The sequence below is a fragment of the Solanum stenotomum genome, chromosome 7 (assembly GCF_019186545.1).
Source record: "Solanum stenotomum isolate F172 chromosome 7, ASM1918654v1, whole genome shotgun sequence".
NCBI classification, from domain to species: domain Eukaryota; kingdom Viridiplantae; phylum Streptophyta; class Magnoliopsida; order Solanales; family Solanaceae; genus Solanum; species Solanum stenotomum.
In genome coordinates this window covers 56,625,438-56,652,436 of record NC_064288.1, presented here as the reverse complement: position 1 = coordinate 56,652,436, position 26,999 = coordinate 56,625,438, and the positions used below count along the sequence as shown (strand labels likewise).

Genomic DNA, 26,999 nt, shown 5'->3' with positions numbered 1-26,999 from the left:
ATTTGAATATATATTTGTACATATTAAATTAATTTATTAATACAAATACACCTATCAAGATTTTTTTTATAAATCAAATAACTAACAACTAATTCCATAAAAGTTCAACAACAACGTGGCTTTACAGATCTTATTAGTTGTATTAGCTATAAGCTCGTTATCAACATGCTGATTATATGATAAAACAAATGTTGATTATTGTAAAGATATAATATTTGTAGACGCTTCCAGCACATGGGGTTTAATACTTGCTCCATTAAGAAAAATTGAAAAGAATTATGACATTATTTTATTTTTTAAAAAATAAAATAAAATAGGATAGCTACAAAGGGTAATAGGAAAGAGGATTACAAGGTGAAAAATCGAACCTTAAGCAATGAGATGAAAGTTCAATTAGTCAATCGACCAACTTATGAAGAACGACATTAAAGTTCAGGTAACCAGCCAACCAATGATCACCAACGTAATGAAAGGTAGCTAACCAACCAATGATCACCAACGGGATGAAAGCTTATAGCCAACCAAACGAAATGAGCTACTAGGATTTCCCGATTATGACATTATTGATAGGAAAACAACTTTTTTTTTACTTTTTTGGGAATAGTGCAAAGCATAGAGCATATTATTCTCCTTGAACACTTGGGACAAACTCAGACCAATGATGACAACAGCAAATCCAGTTTTTGAATTATAACTTCAACCATTCCAGGCAAGGGCAAAGGCCCCAACAAAACCTAGAAGGATAGTAGTCTTTCATATAAACCTCTCTGTCATTTCCAATAATATAGAAGCTGAAGGAGCGGTTACGATCAGTCATGGTCACGCGAGTCACCGGGACAACTGAGATAGTGTGGCGCTCACATATCATCCTTGCAGTAGTAGGTATAGAAGGTCTCTCTGCAATTACTTCAGAAGAGAACTTGTTAAGGAAATACGAATCAGCAAAGTAGGCTGGTGTGCACTGGTATGCTTGGTTATTGCACAACTGAACTCCCTTTGCTCTGTGAAACACATCGTCTGGAACAGAAGCTGCTCCGCTTGTAGCATTTACTTTCCGGGTTGAACGTGTCCTCCTAAGAAAATAAGTCAATTTGCACATTATACTAAGGGGAAATTATAGCCCAATTCCTTGGGGTCATCTAGTTTACAAAATATGCCCAGAGTGTAAAGATAGTGTATACTTTAACCAAAGTGTATAGGTAGTGTATACTTCGGCCATGTTGGTAAAAACTAGATGGACAAAGAGTACATTTACGTCTTATATAATCCATCGCTCTGCATAAACATCAAAAATACTACACGATACCTCAAATCATATGGATGAGATACTGTTTGTTATAACGATGACCGAAGTCTGTCATTCATGTTTCATGGCATACAGTTACGTCAAACTAGACAAGTAGTTTACAGATAGCAGTTCTGGACTGGACTATTATGATACCACAAAAGGATTACATTTGGGGTCTGTATTCTAATTGCAATGGGTATCAGTTCGTGTGGGTATTCTGCCCGGCAATTGTTTTTATTTTCTCTAGACAAGAAGCAGGGTATGAACGAGGCCAACGCAAGAAATACAGAATTCCTAATTAATCACGACCCAAAACCACAAAACTTCTCTTAAATGTTTCAGTAGTTTACACTGATTGATTGGTGTATTTCTGCCTAAGACAGCCAAATTAGCTTATTTACACAGGATTTGTTAATATCAAAAGACTAGGTAATTTGTACGAGTAAGATGTCAGTTGACAGCATCATGATTTCCTTGATTTTAATTTTCAGTAAAGATTTGAGTAATATAAGTCAATAGTAAAGATGAATTACCATCTAACAACAGCTACTTTCCGTGTCAAAAGAGAACCACCACCTTGGCATGTTTGACATTTGATGAGGCCACGAGATTCACAAGTCGCACAAGGAAGTTTTCCATTACCTCTACAATTCAGGCATCTGCAAAAGAGGAAAAAAAAAAGATGCTTTCAGTAAATCGCTTACAACAGTCGGACACCACAAGGATTTGCATTTGTTACCAGAAATGCTACCAACAGAAACCATGAAAGAGAAGGAAATTTTAGATGTGAAATAGTATAAGAGTTTCATCTATATTTAATCAAGCCAAAAAGAATAAACTAGATCATAAAACGCCAAAAACTTGTGCAACAGTTAACTCTCAGTCAAAAGCTCACATTGTATCAGATCCATCCTTATGAGCAATCAGACCCCTTCCATAGCAAGTCGTACACTGAGTCATTTGACCCTCCTTGTAGAACCCTGAATCTTGATCTGCATTGCAAGTAGGACAAACTGTATTGCCTCGACCATCACAACCTGTGAAGCAAATAACATAAGCAAAAATCACGGAAGGAAAAATGTTAAAGATTAGATAGACAGTACAATAGTAACACAAGAAATAGAGGGTGACCTGAAAGAATCAAGTACATTTTATTATATACTTCTTTTAAGTGATTATTTTGTTATTCTATTAACAAATGCAAAATGACTATCCCACGAACCATGTCTATTACCTGAACATTTCTCAATAGTTTCAGAATGAGGAATTCTCAGTCTCGATTCCTTGTAAGGTACAAATAATACAGGAAACTCAGACCTTAAATCCAGCTCCCATATTCCTGTTTCAGGCCCCTTGTCCTTTCCTTCAATGCTGCCACCGGAGTACAGCTCCTTCTCTACAACTGTATCTCTCTCTTCCGTGAAAGTTTCCAGAGTTCCCACATAGACATTGCAGTCTTCAATTGCATGAATCTTCCAGGTCCGAGCTGGACGACTTCCCCAACAGCAGCGATGGCCAACATGATCTATAAGCAACTCTCGTACTTCTACCTCATCTAGCACTTGCCTGCCGAAAATTTAGTTGCAAAAACCATAAAGAAAAATCAAGGAGACAAAAAAGAATAAAATATGAACACGCATGCAAAAAACTACAGTAACTATTGGAAATCATCTTTATATTTTAACTCAAATATTATAATTCCTTGTATTTCTCGTTACTTGTTTCAGAACATCAATTGATGTCCTGAAGTCAGCAGGAGAGGAAATTAGTGCAGCCATTAACGGGTAATAAGTTCAAAAGCTCAATATAGCCTATGTAACCGAAGAACGACCAGTGCTAAGAAGAATGCGGTGTAATTACCTCCGTAGATCACCAGTAGTTCCACTTGCATCTCCATAGTACCCACCCTGATAAACAATCCCTTGCTCTGCAACAAAAGATAATATCATTTATTTTCTAAAACACGCTATTACAAATAAGACATAGTGACAATACTGCAGGGGAGTCATATGCATACTCTAGAGCAAAGAAACCACTTGTGCCATGCAAGTGATCTAATCACAGTTATGAGCTTTACCAATGAAAAATAAAAGGCAAGTAAAAGGTACCAACATCCTATCATCAGCCAAAATCAGATAAAAATTTAAACAGATAGCTTTAGTGTATTCAGAAAATTCACAAGAACCATGGCGGTGAAACTTAATGCAAATCATAAGGCCAGAAATTTCTGGTATTAACTACTAAACAACAGGCAACCATGAATAAGGAAGCACCATATGGGTATGGGTTTGTACAAACAACAACAACAACTATGCCTCAGTCCCAAATAAGTTGGGTATGTTTAATAAATCGAAAAGTCCCTAAGCTAGAAAACAATTTAAGAGTGTTGTACATTATGATAAATCAAGTAAAATTGTAATAGCGCCAAGCTAAAAGCAACGGTTAAGGACCATTTTTGCTCAGCAAAATAAAAGAGTTACTCCATCTATTTCATTTTATATGTTACGTATTCCTTCTAACTGTGTTCCAAAAAGAACAACACCTTTCTATATATGGAGATTCTTTAATTTTAAACTTCTTATTTCAACCTTAATGGCATACTGCTCTACTACTAGCTCTAAGAGTACTTTCCATATGCCAAAAGTTCTATTTCTTTATAAAAAAAATTGTGTACAGTCATACACTACCATATGATATAAAATGGATGTAGTATATAGAACTCAACATAGAATAAGCCGGTATGAATTGATGAATTAGTTGGGAACTTACCATAAAACTGTGGCTGGGATTGGGATTGGGATTGAGGAGAGCTGATCAAGGGGGCATGGAGAGAAGGAGAGTAAGGAATTGACATAGAAGCAGCAGACCGAATCTCATCAACGCTGACTTCTGATCCAGCTAAGGAAGTCGTGGGAATCACAGAGCCCGCCCTTCCCACATACTCATAAGAACCCCATTTCTCACTCCCTCTTTGACCTGTTTCACTAGCTACTTCCCCTGCTTTTTGGAAGTCACATGAACACAAAATTAAGCTATGCAAAAAGGTAAAACGCTAGAAAGAAATGAAAATAAGGTATGCAAAAAGGGCAAAGCAAGAAGTGGGTTAAACAGAAAAGATTCACGCTTTAAGCAATGAAAAAAGGCAGCCCTGTGCACTAAAGCATGTGGGTTCCAGAAAGAGCCAGAGCACAAGGGTCTACACACAGTATTAATTCTGCAAGAGGCTATTTCTACGGCTTGAACCATTTGGGCAAAATTGAACTAGTAATAAAAGGGTACAGGATTTTTAGAGAAAAGATAAAGGGAAAAACAAGAAGAGGGTTAAAGAACTCATTGAAAAGATTCAAGTTTCAAGCAATGAAAAAAGGCAGCACGATGCACTAAAGCTCCCGCGATGTGCAGGATCCAGGAAAGGCCAGACTACAAAGCTCTATATGCAGCTGTACCCTATATTTCTACACAAGAGGCTATTTCTACAGCTCGAACCATTTATACAAAATTCAACTAGTAATAAAAAAGGATAAGATATTTAGAGAAAAGATTCAAGCTTTAAGCAATGATTCTGTGCAAAAATGGGAAAAGCAATTAAAGGGTATAAAAATTCATAAAAAGATTCAAGCTTCAGAATACAAGATATGCAAAAAGGGCAGACCAAGAAAAGGGGCATAAAAATTGACAGAAAAGGTTCAAGCTTTAAGCTTAGTAGGCTATGCATAATGGTAAAAGCAACAAAAGGGTATACAAATCAACAGTAAAGATTCAATCTTTAAGCAATTTAGCTACATAAAATTGGAAAATTGTTAAATCAAGAAAAGGGTATAAAAACTGACATAAAAGATTCAAGCTTTAAGCTTTAATGATGATAGAGAAAAAGACTAACCTATCAACAGTGACTGCTCCATTGCACCTAACAAATTTAAGACTCAGATCACAGTTCAAAACTTCAAATAGTGGATTTTAACATAACCCCACCATCCACATGATATATAAACCAATTTGTGCCTTAATGAAGAAGAAAGTAGATCGTCATACTGTAAGATATGTAGGAGATTTATCCTCTCACACGCCATTTGCTGTGGGTGTGGGGTCTAGAGCATTGCTGGCACAAGGCTGTGGGCCGTGGGGATTCAGCCAATTTCATATGTAGAAGACTTTGTAAATGTCAATTTAGACTTGATCTATATTGTAAAATTATAACTCAAAATTTACATTGTAGAGTTTTAGCCTAAACACAATAGTTCATTTCTAATAAGAAAAAAAAAATGTTTTTGTCATTAATTAGGAAATTGTGATCTTCTTCTCCGCGATTTATATATAAATTGTTCGAGAAAAGGTAAAAAGAAGCACGCAAAAATAGTTTAAAACTTCACATGTGTAGTACATGTATATTAATGATGTATAACTTTGTATAAACTTGTATAATAATGTATATAAAAAAAATAAGAAAAAGAAAAAGAAGAGAAGAAAAAAACTATATTGTATAACCGTCATATAAACTCCAACATAATTAGTGAATCATGTTTCACTATTGTTGTAACGAAGTCCTAAAATTCTGCTCTAGTAGCTATTGCTCTCGAGATGATGAATTTCGTGAATATGTAATGGGTACGCCTCTCAATGATCATGACTTATGCCTTAGAATATCATGGATTGAGATTTTTACTTAGAATAAAGGCCAAAGTCATCTGCGGCCCCTTAAAGTTGTTCGCATAATTCACTTAGANCTTAGAATAAAACATGGTCTCATAACATGCTCAAATAAATACTTTACCTTTAATGGACATATCTATTCTTTTCCCTAATATTTCTATGGTCTAATTAGACATTGGATTCTTTTCTCTTTTGTCTTTTTTTCTCTTAAATTTTTATCCTTAACCTCTCCTTCTTCCTTAAGAAATACCTTACTTTGATGTCACCATCTGTCTTAATATTTCTTTTAAAGGGTGTGTAAAATAAAGTATGACAAGTAAAATGAACTAACGGAATAAATGAAAATGAAAAGCATCGAACTCTTTCCTTATATCATAAGAAACACATCTTTTTATATTCCTACAAACCTTCCACTCCCATTCCTAAGTTAAAACATTTTGTTCAATCAAAAAAACTTTTTAGCTCCCAAAATTCAAGATGGCTGCTAATGATCTAGAGTCTAGAGTTCCCCTAAAGCTTTTGATAGATGACAAGAACAAAAGAGTTATTGCTGCTGAAGCCAACAAGGATTTTGTGGATATATTATTCAGTTTCCTCACTTTTCCAATTGGAACAATCATCAGACTAACCAACAACAACCAGTCAATGCCAAAGATTCCTACTTGTATGAACAATTTATACAAAAGTGTTGAAAATCTTAGTGTTAACCATCTTTACACAGAAAATTGCAAGTCAATACTTTTAAATCCAAGAAATCCATGCATTGAAGATTGTTTAAAGTTGAAAGTGAAGATAGATGATTCTGTTTCCAACAAGTACTTCAAATGCTCTAATGACAATTGCTCAAACAAGAGCTGGTTAGTTAATGTTAAATGTAGTTGTGAAGGGAAGACATCTAAAGAGATATTTTCAGATGTTAGAAATCCAACAAATGATTATTTAGGTGTTTTTATAAAGGGAGGAATAGAGTTTATAATAAGTGATGACTTAAGAGTATTGCCTGGTTCTCCAATTTCTCTTGTGCAGTTGTTTTCTGATCTTGGCTACAATCACATGAATCATATAAGGGAGATGTTTGTGGAAGTTGGCAAGGAGGAGGTAAGGATCTTGCTTTTTTCTGTTATTGATTTCTCAATTAGAACGAATAGACTAGTAGTTTGCTTGTATGGACTTGGACAATCATCCCCTCATGAGCTATTGAGTTAGACTCACGTGTCGTATCTTTACAGGTTATGTGTTGAGAATTCATTCTTCCTCTTTTCTTTGTCCAGATATTGAGACTGCTCATTTGTTCATTGATCTCAAAATCTCCATTAACTGAGGTGTTTATAAACAACCAAGCTATAGTTGACAACAACATCATGACTGAGACAAGAATTTCTCAAGTGTTTGCTGTGCTGCGAACCATAAACTCCAGAAAAATAAACCTGAAGCTAATATTAAGCAAGTCTAGAAACAAGATACTGTATGCTGAAGCAAATGATTCATTTGTCGATTTTCTGTTCAGTTTCCTCACTTTTCCTATTGGATCAGTAATCAAAACTCTAAAAGGGATTTCTGGACTAGGATGCATAGACAACTTGTATAAAAGTGTAACAGATTTGGAGTCACAATGGTTTTCTTTTTCTTATTACAAAAACAAATTACTCAACCCTGGTGTTGCACCAAAACATAAATGCCAGAATGAGTTGCTTCCAATTTTTGTCGAATTTCCAGATCATAATAAACTTATAGATCCAAGGGACATAAGTGGTGGCATAAGTGAATTTGGCAGATTCACAAAGTCACCTTCTTTGTTTATCGTTTCGGATGATTTGGAAGTCAAACCTATGTGTTCTACATCAAGTTTTGGTTTACTCAAAGAACTAAATGTACCCTTGTTTGACATTGAAGAGAAAGTGATCTGTATTGATGTGGCAGAGGTAATTTCTTGACTCAACCTAAAAACTAATTGCATTGCTTTAAATTGTAACGAAAAAAAAAATAACACCATGATTTCTATGACAGGCGCAGTGCTTGCTACAGGCGGCTTTAATCGGATCATCATCTGCTTTAACACTTGCCTTGAGCTCATTCTTGAAAACACAGAGAGAAGAGGTAGACTAAAATGCTACAAACTACAAAAGCAACTTGGCTTGGTGGCTATACCAAAATATGTTCTAATATTTGTTTTTATATTGCTGGTTGTGAGTCCTGATAAAGGAAAATAGCTGTGGTAAGCTAACAGTCCGTATAAAACTAGTCAATTTATGATAAATTCAGTTTGTATTGCCTTCTGGACAATTTTTTATTGCACTGCAAGTTTATTCAGATCTCCTAATTAAATGAGGTAAAATTAGCCTGTAAAGCTAGCAACTTGAGTGATCTTATAAAGCTTTTGTGATGCTACAAATATATTTGATGAAGTAGGAATGAGCCTTCTTTTGAACAAATAACAACCTAAAGATTATGACTTTGGTACTATACTAGAGGAACAAATAATGTCCTCTTATTTGCCGAAAAGAAATGAGTTTGATCTACCTTAACCAACCTATCTTTAACCCCTCTTTACAAATTTTTACTGTTAATCAAAATGACAATTTTTTTCGATAAACACCCTTGTCCCTTGGTTTTATTCTTAACACCCAATTGGAGCGTGGACCGGGAGCCCAAACACGGATAGACCTGACTCTGACTCTGATACCATGTAAAGATATGGCATCTGGGTCTAACTCAACCCCAAAAGCTAGCTCAAGGGAGAGGTTTGCCTAACTCCACAAGGAGACCACCCGTCCATTCCCCAACTAATGTAAAATTTTTACCCACTCTAACACTACCCGAATAAAATAAAATAAAAAAACAAGATTCGACACCATCCCAATGACTGAGTTTGGAAATTTGTCATCCATTCCCAAAAATGGAACAAGTCTTAACACAAAGAAATTAGAGGGCGAAACTAACAGTAAGAAAGTCTACAAACATGGTCTTGTGTGCAGAGGCCGGCAATGAATTCATTGATTTTCTCTTCAACTTCTTGAAGATGCTCTAAAGGGGGGTTGTGGTTTGGGATCCATAGATAACTTGTACAAAAGTGTGGAGGCTTTAGATTCAAAATGGTTCAATACGTATCCAACTAGCAACGGTAATGCAAGTGTTGAGAATCATATTGTGCTTTACCATAAATCTGAAAATGCAGAAGTTCACTTCTTTGACCCAATGGAACCTGTACCTCTAAAGAATAAACACCCTCAGAAGTTCGGGAAATTTGCTAAGGCACCATCCCTTTTCTATGATGTTGAAGAACAAGTGATCAGTGCTGGCGAGTCAGAAGCATTAAGCTTGCTGAAGTTCTCTTCAATGTCATCATTATCAGCTTTGACAGTGGGCCTAAATCACATGTTGAAGAAGCATATCGGCGAAGATGTGAAGTCTAACTTGAGATTTTCTCAGGCTGGTTAGCAAACACTAGTATTACTTTTGCCTGTATTTTTATTGTATTTACACTCATTTGCCTAGCTTCTTCTGTTTAACCTCAAAACTTGCCCTCACTTCCCCCGTACATCAAAACTGTAACGCAGAGTTGACTGTTGATTGAGTCACGTCAAACCAAAGAAGGGAGAAATTGGCACTTTGAATGATTCCTTTGGGTGGACATTAAAGTAAATAAATACTTTACCTTTAATGGACATATCTAATCTTTTCTCTTTTCTCTTTCGTCTCTTTAACTTTTATCCTTAACCTCTCCTTCTTCTTTAGAAATGCCTTACCTTGATGTCACCATCAGTCCTAATTAACTCAAATTAACCTTTAGTTAATACTCTTAAATGAAAATGAAAAGCCAAGTAAACCTGAATTAGCATCAAATCTTTCCTTAGATCATAAGAAACACACCTTTTTATATTCCTGCAAACCTTTCACTCCCATTCCTAAGTTAAAACATTTTGTTCAACGAAAAAGAAAGACTAACCAAACTATTCAAATGGCTGCTAATAATTAGTGAATCAGGTTCCACTATTGTTATGACGAAGTCCTCAAATTTTGCTCCAGTAGCTATTGCTTTCGAGATGATGAATTTCGTGAATATGTAATGGGTACGCCTCTCAATGATCATGACTTATGCCTTGGAATATCTTGGATTAAGACTTTTACTTAGAATAAAACATGGTCTCATAACATGCTCAAATAAATACTTTACCTTTAATGGATATATCTAATCTTTTCCCTAATATTTCTATGGTCTAATTAGACATTGAATTCTTTACTCTTTTGTCTTTTTTGTCTCTTTAACTTTTATCCTTAAACCTCTCCTTCTTCCTTAAGAAATGCCTTACTTTGATGTCACCATCTGTCTTAATATTTCATTTTATGGGGTGTGTAAAATAAAATGGATATATCTATTCTTTTCCCTAATATTTCTATGGTCTAATTAGACATTGAATTCTTTACTCTTTTGTCTTTTTTGTCTCTTTAACTTTTATCCTTAAACCTCTCCTTCTTCCTTAAGAAATGCCTTACTTTGATGTCACCATCAGTCTTAATATTTCTTTTTAAGGGTGAGCAAAATAAAATATGACAAGTAAAATGAATCGGCGGAATAAATGAAAATAAAAAGGAAAAGCATCAAACTCTTTCCTTATATCATAAGAAACACACCTTATATTCCTACAAACCTTTCACTTCCATTCCTAAGTAAAAACATTTTGTTCAATCAAAAAGACTTTTTAGCTCCCAAAATTCAAGATGGCTGCTAATGATCAAGAATCTAGAGTTCCCCTAAAGCTTTTGATAGATGACAAGAACAAAAGAGTTATTGCTGCTGAAGCCAACAAGGATTTTGTGGATATATTATTCAGTTTCCTCACTTTTCCAATTGGAACAATAATCAGACTAACCAACAACAACCAGCCAATGCCAAAGATTTCTACTTGTATGAACAATCTATACAAAAGTGTTGAAAATCTTAGTGTTAGCCATCTTTGCACAGAAAATTGCAAGTCAATACTTTTAAATCCAAGAAATCCATGTGTTGAAGATTGTTTCAAGTTGAAAGTGAAGATAGATGATTCTGTTTCCAACAAGTACTTTGAATGCTCTAAATGCTATAACAAGAGCTGGTTTGTTAATGTTAAATGTTATTGTGGAGGAAAGACAGGTAAAGAGATATTTTCAGAGATTAAAAATCCAACAAATGATTATTCAGGTGTTTTTGTGAGGGGAGGGATAAAGTTTATAATAAGTGATGACTTAAGAGTATTACCTGGTTCTCCAATTTCTCTTGTGCAATTGTTTTCTGATCTTGGCTACAATCACATGAACCAGATAAAGGAGATGTTTGTGGAAGTTGGCAAGGAGGAGGTAAGGATCTTGCTTTTTGCTATTATTAATTGCTATATTTTCAATAAGCAATCTAGAGTAATGAATCCATGATGTTGATTTCTCATATGGTCACTAAACTAATACTGAGTAACAATACCTTCCGTTTTGATATGTCCGTCTTACCTTCCTTTTAAGTTGAGTCATAGAAATCAACTCTGAATTCATGTATACCTAGAAAAAAATAGGATGCAATGAAAGCAAAGGATTTATATGAATTCTAGTAGTCGTATAGTCATATCAGAGATTATATGTTAGTGGACTAAAATGAAGTTTAATGGAACAACATAGTCAATAAAGATTCACATAGCCAACGGTGTACTTGTTCCATCTAGCCGCAAATGATAAAATTGGAAAAGTTAGATCAGCAGATTGTGGAAACATGGTATGTCAGTTTAAGAATGAGTGTTTTCTGTATTATTATATGTACCACCGATTTGAAAACAACAGGCATGCATATTGCAAAATTTTGATTTAAAAGATATCCGAATCAAATGATAGTGAAAGCACCTTCAGATGAAGGGTAATCTTTGAATAAGAAGGTATGAGAAAACAGTTTGATGCTATAGAAAGGGGAAGAATAAATTGCAACATCTAATGCTATTGGGAATTTTCTTTTCCTCTTTTTGAAGTTATCTCACGTGCATTTTCCTCGTTTTCTTTGTCCAGATATTAAGACTGCTCGCTTGTTCATTGATCTCAAAATCTCCTTTAACTGAGGTGTTTATGAACAAGCAAGCTATAGTTGACAACATCATCATGACTGAGCCAAGAATTTCTCAACTGTTCCCTGACCTGCAAACCGTAGACTCCAGTAAAATAAACCTGAAGCTAGTATTAAGCAAGTCTAGAAACAAGATATTGTATGCTGAAGCAAAGGATTCATTTGTCGATTTTCTGTTCAGTTTCCTCACTTTTCCTATTGGATCAGTGATCAAAGCTCTAAACGGGATTTCTGGACTAGGATGCATAGACAACTTGTATAAAAGTGTAGCGGATTTGGAGTCACAATGGTTTTCTTTTTCTTCTTACCAAAACAGATTACTCAACCCTGGTGTTGCACCAAAACATAAATGCCAGAATGAGTTGCTTCCAATTTTAGTGGAAATTTCAGATTATAGACTTCTAGATCCAAGGGATGTAAGTGGTGATACAAGAGAATTTGGCAGATTCACAAAGTCACCTTCCTTGTTTATCGTTTCGGACGATTTAGAAGTCAAACCTATGTGTTCTACATCAACTTTTGGCATTCTCAAAGACCTAAATGTAAATTTTTTTGACATTGAAGAGCAAGTGATCTCCATTGGTAAGGCAGAGGTAATTTCTTGACTCAACCTAAAAACTAATTGCATTGCTTTAAATTGTAATGAAAAAAATAACACCATGATTTCTATGACAGGCGCTGTGCTTACTGCAGGCGGCTTTAACCGGATCATTATCTGCTTTAACACTTGCCTTGAGCTCATTCTTGAATACACAGAAAGAAGAGAAAGACTAAAATACTACAAACTACAAAAGCACCTTTGGCTTGTGGTTATACCAAATACTATGTTATAATATTTGTTTTTATATTGCTGGTTGTGAGTCCTGATCATGTAAAATGGCTGTGGTTATAAGCTAACAGCGCGTATAAAACTAGTCAATTTATGATAAATTCCGTTTGTATTGCCTTCTGGACATGTTTTTATTGCCCTGCTAGTTCATTCAGATTTTTTAGTTAAATGAGGTGATATTAGCTAGTAAAGCTAGCAACTTGAGTGATCTTATAAAGTTATTTATTGTGATGCAAATATTATATTTGATGAAGTAGGAATGAGTTTTCTTTGTAACAAGTAACAACCTAAAGATTATGACTTTGGAACAAATAATGTTGGGGTATGGGGAAAAACCATTGGCGAAAAGGACGAATCAGATCATGACATGTGGTTTGAATCTAAAACGATCACATATTATTTGTCATTTTCTTCTATAGTTTCAAACTCAAAAAGGAGAATTAACACTTCCAATAATAATTACTTTGGGTGGACATTAAAGTAAATAAAGGTGTTTAGGAAAATACTTTACCTTTCTCTTTTGTCTTTTGGCCCTTTAATTTTATTCTTAACCTCTCCTTCTTCATTAAGAAATGTCTTACTTTAATGTCACTATATGTCTTATTAACTACACTGTTTTCAATTACAACTGTAGGGACATATTCATTTTACTAATCCTTCTTACTAAAAATAAAAAATCTATTTTTTTTTTTGAAAAAAGTAAAATATAATTAATATTTTATTTTTATCCTTATCTTTAGTCATAAATATGAAAAGGCTATGTTCATTTTTAACAAAGAAAAGGGGAAATAGTTGTTTTGATCTATGAGTTAATATCTTATTTCGATTTTGATCTTTGTGTTATACGGCTAAGTAAATTGAATTTTCAAGGGAAAAGGGTCTGATATACCTCTCAACTTTGTTATTTAGAAGTTCGAACTGATATATCCTCGTTATGAAGGTAACTAAAATAAGGGAGGGATGAACAATCTGGAGAATCGAACATTCACCGATAAAATTAAACATTAGATAGCTAATCAACTGAAATATGAAGATTCTCTAAAAAAAATAAGCAATTAATGTTGAGTATAAAATGGAAAAAATAATTATATTTTCTTGATATGATAAAAGTAATAAATAAAATAAATAAATATATTTTAAAAATAGTGGACAAATCAAATTAAACGGAAGGGGTAATAAAGTAACTTCAACAATAAATAAGAAGAGACAAAAATTTATACATAAATCGCATCCGCCAAATGCATTTTATGCCTTTCTTTCTCAACTATTTCTATTTAGGCATCTAAGAAGGGGTTTTCAAATTTTCAACGCCAAAACCTTTTTTTAAAATACAAAAAATAAAATTGTGATTATGCCAAAGAAAAATAGGGGAGGGGATTAAAATCTGGAGAATCGAACATTTACTGATAAAGTTAAATTTTAGATAGTTAATCAATTGAGATATGAAGATTCTTAAAAAAAACAAAGCAATTAATGTTGAGTATAAAATGTAAAAAATAATTAACTTTTCTTGATATGATAAAAGTAATAAATATATTTTAAAAATATTGAACTAATAAAATTAAACGAGAAGGGTAATAAAGTAATTTGAACAATAAATAGAAAGTGATTGAAACTTATACATAAATCGCATTCCATGAATGCGTTTTATGCTTCTTTTTTTTTCAACTCTTTCTGTTTGGTAAAAATCTATAGCCTTCCCACTCTACCACTGGGAACGATAATACGACTCGTTAAAGAAGCAGAAACGATGCCCAAACAAAGGTATTTCTTCTTCGTTAGCAACATTTTTTTTTTTTGTGTTTGATCCGAAAGTAAAAAATATTATGCTTAAATTGTGTATAATCTAGACAAATACTGCGAGAGATGAATGCACGGGGTAGAGGTTATGGGGCTTGGGGCTATGAGGTGGAGATGAAGTTAAAGTGTGTTGAAGGATAAACACGAAATAATCAATATGAAATGTTATTTATGGGATTTGTTTTTTACCTACTTTTAACGGAAGAAGTAGTGTCTTATATATGTTTAAATTTATTTTCCTTACTCTCTTTTTAGTTTGTTTAAAATGGAATGTCAATCTAGTATTTTTTCCGTTTTACAAAGAATGATCTAGTTTGATTTGACATAGAGTTTAAAGTTATGTCAAATGTATCAAAATATCCCTTTAATCTGGTGGTTTTAAACACATCATGTGTAAAGCTGAGTCATTTTTTTTAAATAGACTAAAAAAGAAAATAGATCATTGTTTTTGAAACGGAGGGACTGATTGTTTAATTGTAACATCTCATGACATATTTAAGATTACAAGATTCAAAAGGCATTTTGATATATTCTACAATCTTTAGTTTAAGATCATAAGATTCAATAGTCTTCTTTTTGTATTAGCCTTTGAGTGATTGAGTCTATTTAAGCTAATACACATAAATTGGAAGGGAATAAGTGGTAGTTTTGGACTTGTACTTAAATTTGGTGTTGTCATTTGATAAATGGTGGTATTGGGATGTTATTGTAGTATTTATGGAATCTGGAATGCATGTTTATGTAATTATAATCATCCCTTGGATAATTGCTTCTTGATTTTAATAGAATACATAAACATATTTGCAAATACAATAGTGTGCTAAAACTTGTGTCGTGTTCTGCTTCCATGTTCGTGTCATTTGAACATTGCTTACTTCCTTTTATCGTCGTTCTAACCTGGATCAGCTAGGCATTTGCTACCTCAAAATGGTTAAGAAGAAAGAATCTAAGATTCTATTGAAGCTTTTGTTGGATAAAAGAAGGATCAAGTTGTTGCAGCTGAATCCGGAGTAGATTTTATGGACATACTTGTTAGCCTTCTGACTTTACCCATGGGAACAATAATACGACTCATTAAAGCAGAGGCTGGAACTGTTGGTTGTATGAATAACTTGTACCAAAGTGTTGAAAACCTCGATGAGGAAGATCTGTACATAGAGCATTGCAAAACCTTGTTACTGAATTCGATAAATCCATATCCAAAATATTGCATGAAGTTAAAAGTGAACTTAGATGATTCAGGGTCTAAGTATTATAAGTGTTCAGATTGTCGATACAACAGCTAATACATGAATGTTGAGTGCAAATGTAATGGGAAGTATAACAAAGAGACGTTTCTGAAAGATTCAGTTGAAAATACTTGTTGCGATGAGTATGTCTTTCTTAAAGGAGGGATATCATTTCTAATCTCTGACGGTTTACAAGTCAAGGTTGCTTCTCCAAGCTCGCTTGTTCAGATGCTTTCGAATGTTGACCTGAGTGATATGAATCAAATCGAGGAGATGCATGTAGAAATTGGCAAAAATGAGGTAATATGATCCTTTACCATCCAAATTCTTGATACAAAAATTGTGTTGCTTGTATGTTCTACATGCTTTGTTGTGATTCTTCGTATATTGCCATTTGCAGCTAGTAATATGATTCTTTTCTCGACCATTTAGGTGATTTGTCTACTTGCTCGTTCATTGATCTCAAAGACTCCTTTGTCTGATGTGTTTCTTCCCAAGCAAAAACAAAAAAGGGCAAGGGTAGACACTAAAATGATGTCCGAGTTTGGAAATTTGTCGTCTAAAAATGGAACGAGTAATAACACCAAGAAATTGGAGCTGAAGCTAACAGTACGGAAGTCTACAAACAAGGTCTTGTGTGCAGAAGCAGGCAATGATTTTGTTGATTTTCTCTTCAGCTTCTTGACGATTCCTATAGGATCAATTGAAGATGCTCTAAAAGGGAGTTCTGGATTGGGATGCATAGATAACTTCTATAAAAGTGTGGAGGCTTTAGATTCGAAATGGTTCAATATGCGTCCAAAGCAGAATACTTACTGGAATGAGGAGATTCCTAGTGTCAACCTTAAGATGATATTACTCAATCCCGGTGTTGCCCCTCACCATAATTCTGAGTATCAGCTGCTGCAGATTTCTGAAGGAAAATCAGAAATTTATAACTTGCACGATATAAGGCAGTTTGTAAGGGGTGCTTTTGTTGCCAAATGTCAAAGGTTTGCCAAGGAACCCTTCCTTTTCTACGTTATGGACAATTTGGAAGTGAGATCTTTGTCTTCTACGTCAACTATTTGCTTACTGCAAGAACTAAACGTGCCCCTGAATGATATTGAGGAGCAAATGATTAGTATTGGCGAGTCGGAAGCTTGCTGAAGGCCTCTTTGACATCATCATCATCAGCTTTGACAGAGGGCCTAAATTACAGGTTGAAGAAGCATATAGACGAAGATGTGCAGTGTAACGTGAAGAAACTTTGTCGTGCTCGTTAGCAAACACATAGATAACTCTTTTGATCCCGTGTACATCAAAGCCTTATTGGAGAGGCAAGTGTTTTCAGATTGAATCAATCATTTTGTAGTTCTATTATTCATCTGTTTGGGAGGTTTCCTCAATAGATGATTTGGTCCATGAAGTTAATGTTGTCATAGCTGCAAGCCACTCTAAATGTAACATCTGGCCTCTTTTTTTCCCTCCCTCATGATGAATCTTTATAAATTCCACCTAATTTCTTATTACTGAAAATATATTTATTTTTACATCTTTCGAAAACAGTCTCTCTACCTCCACGAGGTAGTAGTAAGGCCTACGACATCGTACATTCTACTCTCTCCAGACCTCACTTGTGAGATTTCATTGGGTATTACTAAGTGGGACAATCTCTTCTTTTTTCCTTTGTCTATTTTCTTGCAGTTGTATCATCTTCTTCACATTTAAAATTCATTAATTCAATAACCCAAAGCCAATAGCATTTTTTTCTGGTTCGATTAATTGATTAAACCAATCTATGCACACCCCTATTTCCATCTTTAATTAAAAGTTTCATCTCGATAGTAATCACTAAAACAAGTAAAAAATCTTAGTAAGGTTCAGCATGAATTCAAATCAAATGGTTTTTTTCTTTAATAAAATCTTATACAAAGGAAAATATTGGAAGTAACACTAAAACCAAATACTGAATGATATTATCATGAACAATAATATACTACTTGTCTCACAATTTCAAAGAAAATCTCAAATCTCATGTTCCTGATAGGCAAGCCAATTATCTTGAAACAGTGAGAATAAGCAAAAATCCAGAATCAGAATTTCAATCCAAGAAATAGAACATAGAGAATATTGCATTGGCACCAGATGCTAAAGAACAGCATATGACAAAAAAGTGGTGCAAATCTACTAGTACTAGTAAAGAATTGTTACTTTTAGAGTAGCTTGCAGCTATGACATGTAATTAGATTTACCCTCTTATCAACTAGAACAAAATTAACACTTCATTGACTAATCATATCTATAGAGGTCAATCAAAAAATACTTGACCCTGCATCAAGGCTTTGAATGTACAGGCCACAGGGGACCAAGTTTTGAAACTATAACACAAGAAAGTTATCCATGTGTTTGCTAACAAAGTTTCTTCGCTTTACACTTCACATCTTTGTCTATCTGCATCTTCAACTTGTGATTTAAGCCCTCTGTCAAAGCTGATGATGATGATGTCAAAGAGGCCTTCAGCAAGTTCAATGCTTCTGACTCGCCAACACTGATCATTTGCTCTTCAATATCATTCATGGGCACATTTAGCTCTTGAAGTAAGCAAATAGTTGATGTAAGAAGACAAAGGTCTTACTTCCAAATTGTCCATAACGTAGAAAGCGGAGGGTTCCTTTGCAAACTTATGAAATTTGGGAACATGACTACCCCTTATATGTTGCCTTGGATCATACAAATCGTAAAATTCTGATTCTCCTTCAGAAATCTGTAGCAGCTGATACTCAGAATTATAATGTGTGGCAACATTGGGCTTGAGTAATATTGTCTTAAGGTTGTCCTTAAATTGATCCTCAATCTGGTAACTATTCTGCTTTGGACGCATATTGAACCATTTCAAATCTAAAGCCTCCACGCTTTTATAGAAGTTATCGATACATCTCAAGCCAGAACTCCCTTTTAGAACATCTTCAATTGATCCTATAGGAATCATCAAGAAGTTGAAGAGAAAATCAATAAAATCATTGCCTGCTTCTGCACACAAGACCTTCTTTGTAGACTTTCTTACTGTTAGCTTCAGATCCAACTTCTTGGTGTTATTACTAGTTCCATTTTCAGATATGGATGACAACTTTCCAGACTCGGACATTGTTATAGTGTCTACTTGTGCCCTTTTTTGTTTTTGCTTGGGCAGAAACACATCAGACAAGGGAGTCTTTGAGATAAATGAACGAGCAAGTAGACAAATCACCTAAATGGTCCAGAAAAAGATCATGTTACTAGCTGCAAATGCCAATTTACGAAAATCACAGCAAAACATGTAAAAGCAAACATATCATCAGAAAGCATAATTTTCTTATTAAGAATGTGGTAATCACTAATTCTTTTAATTAATCGGATGTTTAAGGACAATTCCTCATCCCTGCCAACTTCTACATTCATCTCCTTAATCTGATTCATATCACTCAGGCCAACATTAGAAAGCATCTGGAAAAGAGTGCTTGGAGAAGCACGCTTGAATTGCAAGTCGTCACTGATTAGATATGATATCCCTCCTATGAGAAATACTTACTTATCACGACAAGACTCACTTAAAATAGTCTCTTTATTAAATTTCCCATTACATGGGCACTCTACATTCATGAAATAGCTTCGCTTTGAGCAATACTTTCGCGTTGTCCAACCTGAACACCCATAATACTTCTCGGAGCCTGAATCATCTATGTTCACTTTCAACCTCATACAATACTTCGGATAGGGATTTCTTGGATTTAGCAGCATGGTTTTGCAATGCTCTATGAACAGATCTTCCACAGCGAGGTTTTCAACACTTTGGTACAAGTTGTTCATACAACCAACAACTCCAGCCTCTGCTTTAATGAGTCGTGTTATTGTTCCCAATGGCAAAGTAAGAAGGCTAACGAATATGTCCATAAAATCTACTTTGGCTTCAGCTGCAACAACTTGATCCTTTTTTTCATCTACCAAAAGCTTCAACACAACCTTAGATTCTTCCTTGTCTTCCATTTTAAAGCAGTTAACTGATGTAGCAAGCTCCTTGCTGATCCAAGTTACCAGTAATTAGTCGATAACCAATATAACGAGAGTAAAATGATTTTCTGGCTTTCAGTTGAAGTTAAAAAGAAGTTAGCAATTAAGAAACATGGCCCACGATTCTGCACATTGTTTTAGTGGCAATTAAGACAGCTTGTAAATGTCCCTAAAACCTATAGTTACATTGGATCCAATCACAATTAACTAATACTGGTAAATACTTTATCACTCTTTGTTAATGTGTACATTTATTGTCGCTAAAAGTTATTTTTGTTGTAGTGATTATGCCTAATACCACCATAAACACACATCCCTTAATAACTCTCCAACTAGGGGCAAATCTAAAAATTTTAGAACATGGGTGCACCATTGAAAAAAGAAGGCAAAAATACATGAAGTGGAAATTGACCTAAGTAACTCAATATCCAACCAAGTGCACTATTTAGTCCTTTTATACGTAGGTGTTAGTAGTTAAATATATATATAAGATACCTAGTTTTAGAGAGACCACGAGCTCATGTACCCCATTTTTAACAGGTAATAAATTTATCCCTAATCCCTAACTAGTTAGGATTGGCTATATGAATCCTTATGGACTATATTACTCTATTTAAACTCATTTCACGCCAATATCATTCATTTGCAGTATTATGAATTTAATCAGATTTTGGTGTGTATACATAAGATCAAAATTAGATGTGATTTGTTCTACATATATTGTATCAAAGTAGATTCACATGTATATGAGATACATGGATAAAGCTCGCTTGCCACTCTCCTTTGTATTTGGTATATGTCTTAGATACGAATAGATATATGTATATCATGTGTATATAGCGTGATTCGCATGTATCTAAGATACATAATTATCTCGCTAGCCTCTCTATTTTAGTGTATCTAGCAGCAAAAATACATGTATCTACGTGTGTCTTCCTCGATATATAGTAGAAAACTCTTAATTAATGATAAGATACATAGTTATTTGAAAGTCTAGGTAAAATTAGCTAGTATATATGATATGTATGTCTAATAAAATAGTTTCTCCTAAGTTGTTTAACCTCGTTTAAACAAATATATATTGCTAAAGAATATCAGAACTTAGAATTAAAGAGGAAAACTTGTTGATGTGACATTTTAATATTAATAAAAATATATTATATGTCACATTATATATTATGTTTATGTCTATTGGTGGACATTACATTTGTGCTCTTTATTCTCATCAATAGTGGAAGAAAGTAATCACTAGTTATTAGTAACTTATGTAACCACCAACTCTTCATTTTACTCATTATTCTATATTTATGTCTTGTAACTTATGTAACATTTGGGCCATTCATTTGGCAAATTTACTACCCACCATCTCTTTATTCATTGCAAGGAAGAATTCATCACATATAAATAGTGTGGTCTTCCTTGTGTTGGATAGAAGTAAAAACAACAAGAAATATACAAGAGAAAGAGTGGAAGAAAAGATGAGAAATATTATATTGTGTATATTGAGTAAGTGTAATGAAACGAGAGAGTTGAGACAAAGAAAATATTCTAAGTCTTTAACTATATTCACTATACAAAGGAGAATATTCATATGTTGAAGGAAAGTGTTCTTATGTGGAATTTTGGACTCTTCAACTAATTCAGAGTTATTTGAGTTGTACAACATTATTGGGTTGTTGTATCCTGGAGAGGACAAGTCAAGAGTGATACTGCTGGATCGGTGTAGATTATGCCGCAGTTGATTTGAATCTCCTTAAAGAGAGTGAGATATTCGCACCTCAGTCTAAAAATTTGTTTATTCATTTTTGTCATTTTATTTTCAACTGTATATTACACCAACACTTGCCTTATCATGATAGTCATCGTGATTTCTAACTAGATCATGACGTCTCAATTAAATGTTTTCTTCCAACTAAACACATCCCATATTTATATTATTCGACATTAATTAATTTGATTATTTATCCCACTTTTAGCCTATGCACATGGGCGTAGCTATGTTAAAGTCAAGGTGTTAAGTTGAATACCCTTCGCCAAAAACTAATATCATAATTAAGTAAAATGATATACAAAGTGATTAAATAGTATATTCTGGACATNAAAAAGGCGGTTACGTGGCTTACCACGGCTGTCCTTCAGAAAAACACAAGTTAAATCATTTGGAAGTGATAAACGAATAGTTGGCTTGTGGTCATCCAACGTCGTTTATTATACTTCACCCCGTTGTTTGTCCAACTCGGGTAACCGTCATTTCTCAACCAATTCTAGTCAACCTAGAGTAGAGCGAAACCAAATCCAAATCTAAGCATTTGCCTAAGACGGCTTAATACCCAAGGCGTATTAAGTCCATTAGTAAAACCGCCAAAAATCATGTCCAAGGTCCACGACCTAACGACATATCATATTGTTTGACATTTGAAAGATGTATGTGTGGAAACCTAATTGTTGCCTATTTGGGGGAGGGGAATCTTAACCGGGTTTTGTTTTGTAGGTATGGATCGATTTCCCAAATTCGACATGGTAGTGGAAGCCCCAGTTCTGCTCAAGATGTGGTACAACGACCTCAACGCATTTCACAAAAGGGACCTCAACAAATATACAGGGGCCTTAATAGAACTCATCAACATGGTGGGATGGCCCGAACTTATTGAAGTCCTCACAGGCTATTGGGACAATGAGAAAATGGTGTTCCGATTTGGAACCATGGAAATCACCCCGACAATTGAGGAAATTCGGGACGGAATAGACACAGTCGGTACAGGGCTTGAAAGAAGGGTGAGAAAGCGGGAAAACATCTTAATCCCTAACAAGCCTACCCTCGAGGATATTGTAAACTGGCTCGGATTAAGAAAGGATTGTGCTTACTGGGCCGAAGGTTCTAGCGTTTCTTTCATGGATCTTTATGTTAGATTCGGGGATGCGAGCTTTTATGTGAATTACAACCAAGAGTTCAGGGTCACTTTCAGAGAATGGGACGGGATCAGACCTTTGGCATTTACCATCGCACTATTAGGCACCATGGTTTTCCCACACGGCCCGAGCCTCAGTATCAACACCCGAGTGATAATGCTTGCGCACACTCTATTCCACGGGCATCTGAACCAAGGGCAAGTAAAATATTATCCTATCGCACCTGTCATCCTTTCCGACATGTACCGTGCTTTGGGGAAATGCAAAGAAGGGCATCGTTACTTTCAAGGTTGCAACCTTCTTCTTCAATGGTGGATAATGAGTCACTTGGTGAAGAGACATGGAACTCAAGAACTCCATACCCTCGATGAACATAATGCTCTTAAGAGTTTGAATGACATGTTGTTCTGGGCAGACTTGGAAAAAAGAAGAACTAGAGAAAGATGGGCTTAAATTTTCTCTGAGTTGAGAGAAGAAAACATCCAATGGATGTTCGATCGTTTCATCTCGAAAGATGTCATAGTACGGGGCGACAGACAACTTGTGCTTCCTCTGCCAGGTATTCGAGGTATTCGCCCATATGCACCCATCCGGGTCTTGAGACAGTTTGGAAGAAGACAAAATACACCTCCAGAAGCATACTACCGCATCTATGTGTTCGACATTGGGGATGATAGAGTGCCTGAGGCTTCAGAGATGCTGAGAGAATGGAAAAGAGCAGTGCGAATGAACAAGGACACTATTGCCATAGATCGATTTAATGCGGGGTACGATGAAACTTACAAAGCTTGGTTGAAGCGCAATATACAGGGTATCTCCTGCTCAATTCCGAATATTTACGGTAGTGTAGAGGACAAAGAGTCCAAAGCTTTGATAGAACTAAGAGAGGTAAGAAGAGAATCCCAGGAAAGGCACGAGGAATTTCTCCAAAAGCAAGAAGAGGATAAGTATGCCCTCGAGAGTGTAACTCAAGAACTAGAAAGCTTGAGAAGCGATTTGGGAGAGCTTAACTTATGGATTGGAGATAAGAAAAGCGGAATGTGCCTCGAAGACTGGGAAGAGAAAGGCCGTCGAAGCGAAGGATACTTGCTAATGATTCAATATAGGCTTCAACATCTCATGGCACAGAACAAGAGGAGCAGGTCAGAGGCGAGGCCGTCAGGAGCATCTTAGTGGATTTCGCCCCTGCGTGGGTTTTTCTATATGTACTTATTGTTATTTGCCCTTGCGTGGGCTTGCCTTTCCTGTATTTTGGTACTCTTTTCAAATGACCCCTGTGTGGGCCTTTCCTTTGTGTTTTTTTCGTTTATTCCCTACTTCCCTTGCTTATTTTCGCTTTTTGAACATCATTTTATATGCGAAATTTGCTTTGGGGTAACAAAATGGTTCAATTATACACATACATCTTTCAAATACGCTAGGCCTACCCTTGGCATAAAAGGGCCCCCTACTTGTTTAGGACGCGCGATATATGCTTATGTGTTTTAACTGTTTATGTGATATTGTCGCTTTGAATGATGATACTTTAGCCCACTCCTTTTCAAAAAATTTCCAAAAATCTCTACAATACCAAATACAAGTCACTATCAAAATGTCCGACCAAAATTCCATGAGTCTTGAGTTTCTCAGCCAGAAATAAAATCCTACTGCCCAAATCCTAAAATACTACTCTATCATCCCAGGAAAGGTGAAATTGCTGCTAAGATGGAGAAAAGCAAGGGTATCGACATAGAGCTAACCGAGGAGGATTTGAGGATGGAATTGCAGTGGCTCAAGCAAGAGATCCAAGAAACCAGAGAAAGGAGAATGAAAGTACAGTTTGCCACTGCGGTCGCACGAGTAGCAAATGCGGCACTAGACGCAGAGTTGGCAGCAAAGATGACAAAACGTGTTGTTATAGATAAAAAGACAACTGTTGTGTAGAAGAAATGCGATGCCCTAAAATATATAACCATGACACTTCGAAAGCCACGTGGAAAGCACTATTTCTTTAACCAAGAGACCACCATCAGTGATCTCGAAGGCACCGGACATGAAGCTACTGAAGAAGATACTGGGGAGGAAATTGTCTATAGGCCTCCTCTACAGGGAGGCTAGAAAGAAGGGAATGAGAAGTTACCCTCAAAGCATACGGGTTTACCCCTCCATGATTAATGCAACAATCGGAAGAAAAATGGCTTGGATGGAAGCACACTTTATCTTTTAGGAGGTTTATTGTCTGTTTTTCACTTTCCTTGTAATCACCAGAAATGAATGAATGAAAATGAAAATTTCCTTTGTATTCGAACTACTTAGGGCTTGAATTCTTCTTCGGAGATACGTAGGCAGCCTTTTAAGGCCCGGCCCCTATCTTTTTCAAATTTTCTTTTCCCCTTTCATTCTACGAGAAAACATTGAGTTCAGATTAACAAATGCCAGAAGATGAAGCAAGAAGACCTTAGCTCAACACAATTTAGCCTTTTTGAGTCATTAGCCCCAAAGTAAAACGAGCAAATTTCTGCTTGTTCAAAAAAAAAAAATCAGTCCCCATTACTCGTGGGTTAACGTGTCCTCAAACGAAGCAACTTTTATGTGTTTATCTGCTTTCTATGTGATATCTTGCATTATTCATCCAGAACTAATATTGACAAATTTGCCTTGAGTTGTTTTTCTCTACAGGTAGTTAGAACTGATCTGTGTTGATACGCTGGCTGATCATCCCTATTTTACCAGATCAAAAGGGCCTACAAATTCCTTTCCCAGTCAAAGTTCACAAAAGGGAAAAGCAGCAATGGGTGATAACAATGAAGAAACCAGCCTTACTGATGTCGTGGTGGCTTAGCCCGCCCTTGCTGATCAGAATGAACTGATCCTACAGTTGATGCAACAAATTGCTGAGATGAGGGTCGAGATGCAGAAAAAACAAGATTTGCCTCCTCCGATATTTGCTGTCAACACTCAACTGGACGGAAGACCTCTAGCTCAAACTCCCCTTCCTAACGTGGAACAAGCTCAGAACCTACCGTCAAGTCCTGCTCGTAATCCCTCCGTCATTGACCTTACCACCCAAAACCCCCACTATGCCTCAGCCTCTTATCAAACACCACCCCCTCCTCAAAATACCAGCCTCCAAGCACCACTCCCTCCCCTTAATGCAAACCACCAAACTAGCCTACCCCCTCATAGCCAAAACGTTAATAACCCACGCACTTTACTCCTTCACCAAAACCAGTATACTAGCCCCCAGACTTACCCCCAAAACTATCACGCCCCTTTAAATGGCCAGAGTCCCTCTATTGCTCCACCACTACCACAAAAGACCACTTTCCAAATACCGGTCCCAAATAAGCAAGACGCCCCTGGTTCGGAGCTCGACCACTATGAGGAGAGGGAGAGAGAGTGGAGGTCAAAGGAAGAAACCGCCAAGATAGATATGAAGGAGGAGATTAGAAAAGCCATGAAGGAGTTGAACTGCATTCCTGAGGTCGCCGGGTTAAGTTATGAAGACCTGTGCATTCACCCGAATTTGGACCTCCCGGAAGGGTTCAAGGTGCCAAAATTCGACATCTTTGGAGGAACGGGGAACCCCTTAGCGCACCTGAGGGCCTACTGTGACCAACTCGTGGGAGTTGGGAGAGACGAAGCTTTGTTAATGCGGCTTTTTAGCCGAAGTTTGAGCGGAGAGGCTCTAGAATGGTTTACGTCTCATGAAATGAAACAGTGGTCTAGCTGGAATGCTCTGGCTAAGGACTTCATCGAACGATTCGCCTACAATGTGGAGATCGTTCCTAATCGTTACTCCTTGGAGAAGATGAAGCAGAAGCCGACCGAGAGTTACAGAGAATTCGCATATAGATGGCGAAAGGAGGCGGCTAGAGTTAGACCTCCCATGTCAGAAAAAGAAATTGTTGAAGTGTTTGTGCGGGTGCAGGAGCCCGAATATTATGACAGAATCATGTTGCTCGTTGGAGCAAAATTTGCTGAGATAGTCAAGGTAGGTGAGACTATCGAGGACGGATTGAGAACCGGGAAGATTGCCCGTGTAGCTGCCTCGCCCGGATCTTCGGGCTTGTTGAAGAAGAATAGAGAGGACGTGTCCTCTATCTCTTATGAGGGAAGGAAGACCCCGAAGAAGTNCTCATCACTATCGACATGCCGCCCCCAACTGTGCCAACGTTCAGACAAATTACCAAACCCCTCCCCCAATGT

General features: G+C 36.0%; 6 protein-coding genes and 1 pseudogene across 6 annotated transcripts; 4 read left to right on the top strand and 3 right to left on the bottom strand.

Moving 5' to 3' along the window:
- Positions 1 to 243: 243 nt before the first annotated feature.
- On the bottom strand, positions 244 to 5,228 carry LOC125869591 (uncharacterized). The gene is made up of 7 exons (XM_049550065.1): positions 5,169 to 5,228; positions 4,058 to 4,285; positions 3,149 to 3,215; positions 2,523 to 2,854; positions 2,184 to 2,325; positions 1,822 to 1,947; positions 244 to 1,073 (listed from the first exon to the last, which is right to left on the bottom strand). Exons 1-7 carry the CDS (start codon positions 5,188 to 5,190, stop codon positions 689 to 691), a joined length of 1,302 nt encoding a protein of 433 aa, XP_049406022.1. The 5' UTR covers positions 5,191 to 5,228; the 3' UTR covers positions 244 to 688.
- Positions 5,229 to 6,330: 1,102 nt separating this feature from the next.
- LOC125869589 (uncharacterized) lies at positions 6,331 to 8,213 on the top strand. The gene is made up of 3 exons (XM_049550062.1): positions 6,331 to 7,036; positions 7,210 to 7,860; positions 7,946 to 8,213. Exons 1-3 carry the CDS (start codon positions 6,416 to 6,418, stop codon positions 8,042 to 8,044), a joined length of 1,371 nt encoding a protein of 456 aa, XP_049406019.1. The 5' UTR covers positions 6,331 to 6,415; the 3' UTR covers positions 8,045 to 8,213.
- Positions 8,214 to 10,599: 2,386 nt separating this feature from the next.
- LOC125869590 (uncharacterized) lies at positions 10,600 to 13,030 on the top strand. The gene is made up of 3 exons (XM_049550063.1): positions 10,600 to 11,272; positions 11,960 to 12,607; positions 12,690 to 13,030. The coding sequence occupies exons 1-3, from the start codon at positions 10,658 to 10,660 to the stop codon at positions 12,786 to 12,788; spliced, it is 1,362 nt and encodes a 453-aa protein (XP_049406020.1). The 5' UTR covers positions 10,600 to 10,657; the 3' UTR covers positions 12,789 to 13,030.
- A 2,014-nt stretch (positions 13,031 to 15,044) lies between these two features.
- Positions 15,045 to 17,360, top strand: LOC125869592 (uncharacterized; annotated as a pseudogene).
- Positions 17,361 to 18,319: 959 nt separating this feature from the next.
- Positions 18,320 to 19,164, bottom strand: LOC125869595 (uncharacterized). Its single transcript, XM_049550068.1, has one exon. The coding sequence runs from the start codon at positions 18,997 to 18,999 to the stop codon at positions 18,424 to 18,426; it is 576 nt and encodes a 191-aa protein (XP_049406025.1). The 5' UTR covers positions 19,000 to 19,164; the 3' UTR covers positions 18,320 to 18,423.
- On the bottom strand, positions 19,122 to 19,877 carry LOC125870077 (uncharacterized). The gene is made up of 2 exons (XM_049550441.1): positions 19,535 to 19,877; positions 19,122 to 19,405 (listed from the first exon to the last, which is right to left on the bottom strand). The coding sequence occupies exons 1-2, from the start codon at positions 19,875 to 19,877 to the stop codon at positions 19,122 to 19,124; spliced, it is 627 nt and encodes a 208-aa protein (XP_049406398.1).
- Positions 19,878 to 22,394: 2,517 nt separating this feature from the next.
- On the top strand, positions 22,395 to 23,264 carry LOC125869594 (uncharacterized). Its single transcript, XM_049550067.1, has one exon. It carries the CDS (start codon positions 22,395 to 22,397, stop codon positions 23,262 to 23,264), a length of 870 nt encoding a protein of 289 aa, XP_049406024.1.
- Positions 23,265 to 26,999: the final 3,735 nt, after the last annotated feature.

Coding starts and splice junctions, on each gene's coding strand:
- LOC125869591 (XM_049550065.1), bottom strand. CDS start 5,190: ATGGAGCAGTCACTGTTGATAG. Junction 3,216..4,057: donor ATCCCAGCCACAGTTTTATG/GTAAGTTCCCAA, acceptor CTTTTGTTGCAG/AGCAAGGGATTGTTTATCAG. Junction 1,074..1,821: donor AAAGTAGCTGTTGTTAGATG/GTAATTCATCTT, acceptor TTATTTTCTTAG/GAGGACACGTTCAACCCGGA.
- LOC125869589 (XM_049550062.1), top strand. CDS start 6,416: ATGGCTGCTAATGATCTAGAGTCTAGAGTTCCCCTAAAGCTTTTGATA. Junction 7,037..7,209: donor TGGAAGTTGGCAAGGAGGAG/GTAAGGATCTTG, acceptor TTCTTTGTCCAG/ATATTGAGACTGCTCATTTG. Junction 7,861..7,945: donor TCTGTATTGATGTGGCAGAG/GTAATTTCTTGA, acceptor TTTCTATGACAG/GCGCAGTGCTTGCTACAGGC.
- LOC125869590 (XM_049550063.1), top strand. CDS start 10,658: ATGGCTGCTAATGATCAAGAATCTAGAGTTCCCCTAAAGCTTTTGATA. Junction 11,273..11,959: donor TGGAAGTTGGCAAGGAGGAG/GTAAGGATCTTG, acceptor TTCTTTGTCCAG/ATATTAAGACTGCTCGCTTG. Junction 12,608..12,689: donor TCTCCATTGGTAAGGCAGAG/GTAATTTCTTGA, acceptor TTTCTATGACAG/GCGCTGTGCTTACTGCAGGC.
- LOC125869595 (XM_049550068.1), bottom strand. CDS start 18,999: ATGTCCGAGTCTGGAAAGTTGTCATCCATATCTGAAAATGGAACTAGT.
- LOC125870077 (XM_049550441.1), bottom strand. CDS start 19,877: ATGGAAGACAAGGAAGAATCTAAGGTTGTGTTGAAGCTTTTGGTAGAT. Junction 19,406..19,534: donor GAAGTATTATGGGTGTTCAG/GTTGGACAACGC, acceptor TATTTCTCATAG/GAGGGATATCATATCTAATC.
- LOC125869594 (XM_049550067.1), top strand. CDS start 22,395: ATGGATCGATTTCCCAAATTCGACATGGTAGTGGAAGCCCCAGTTCTG.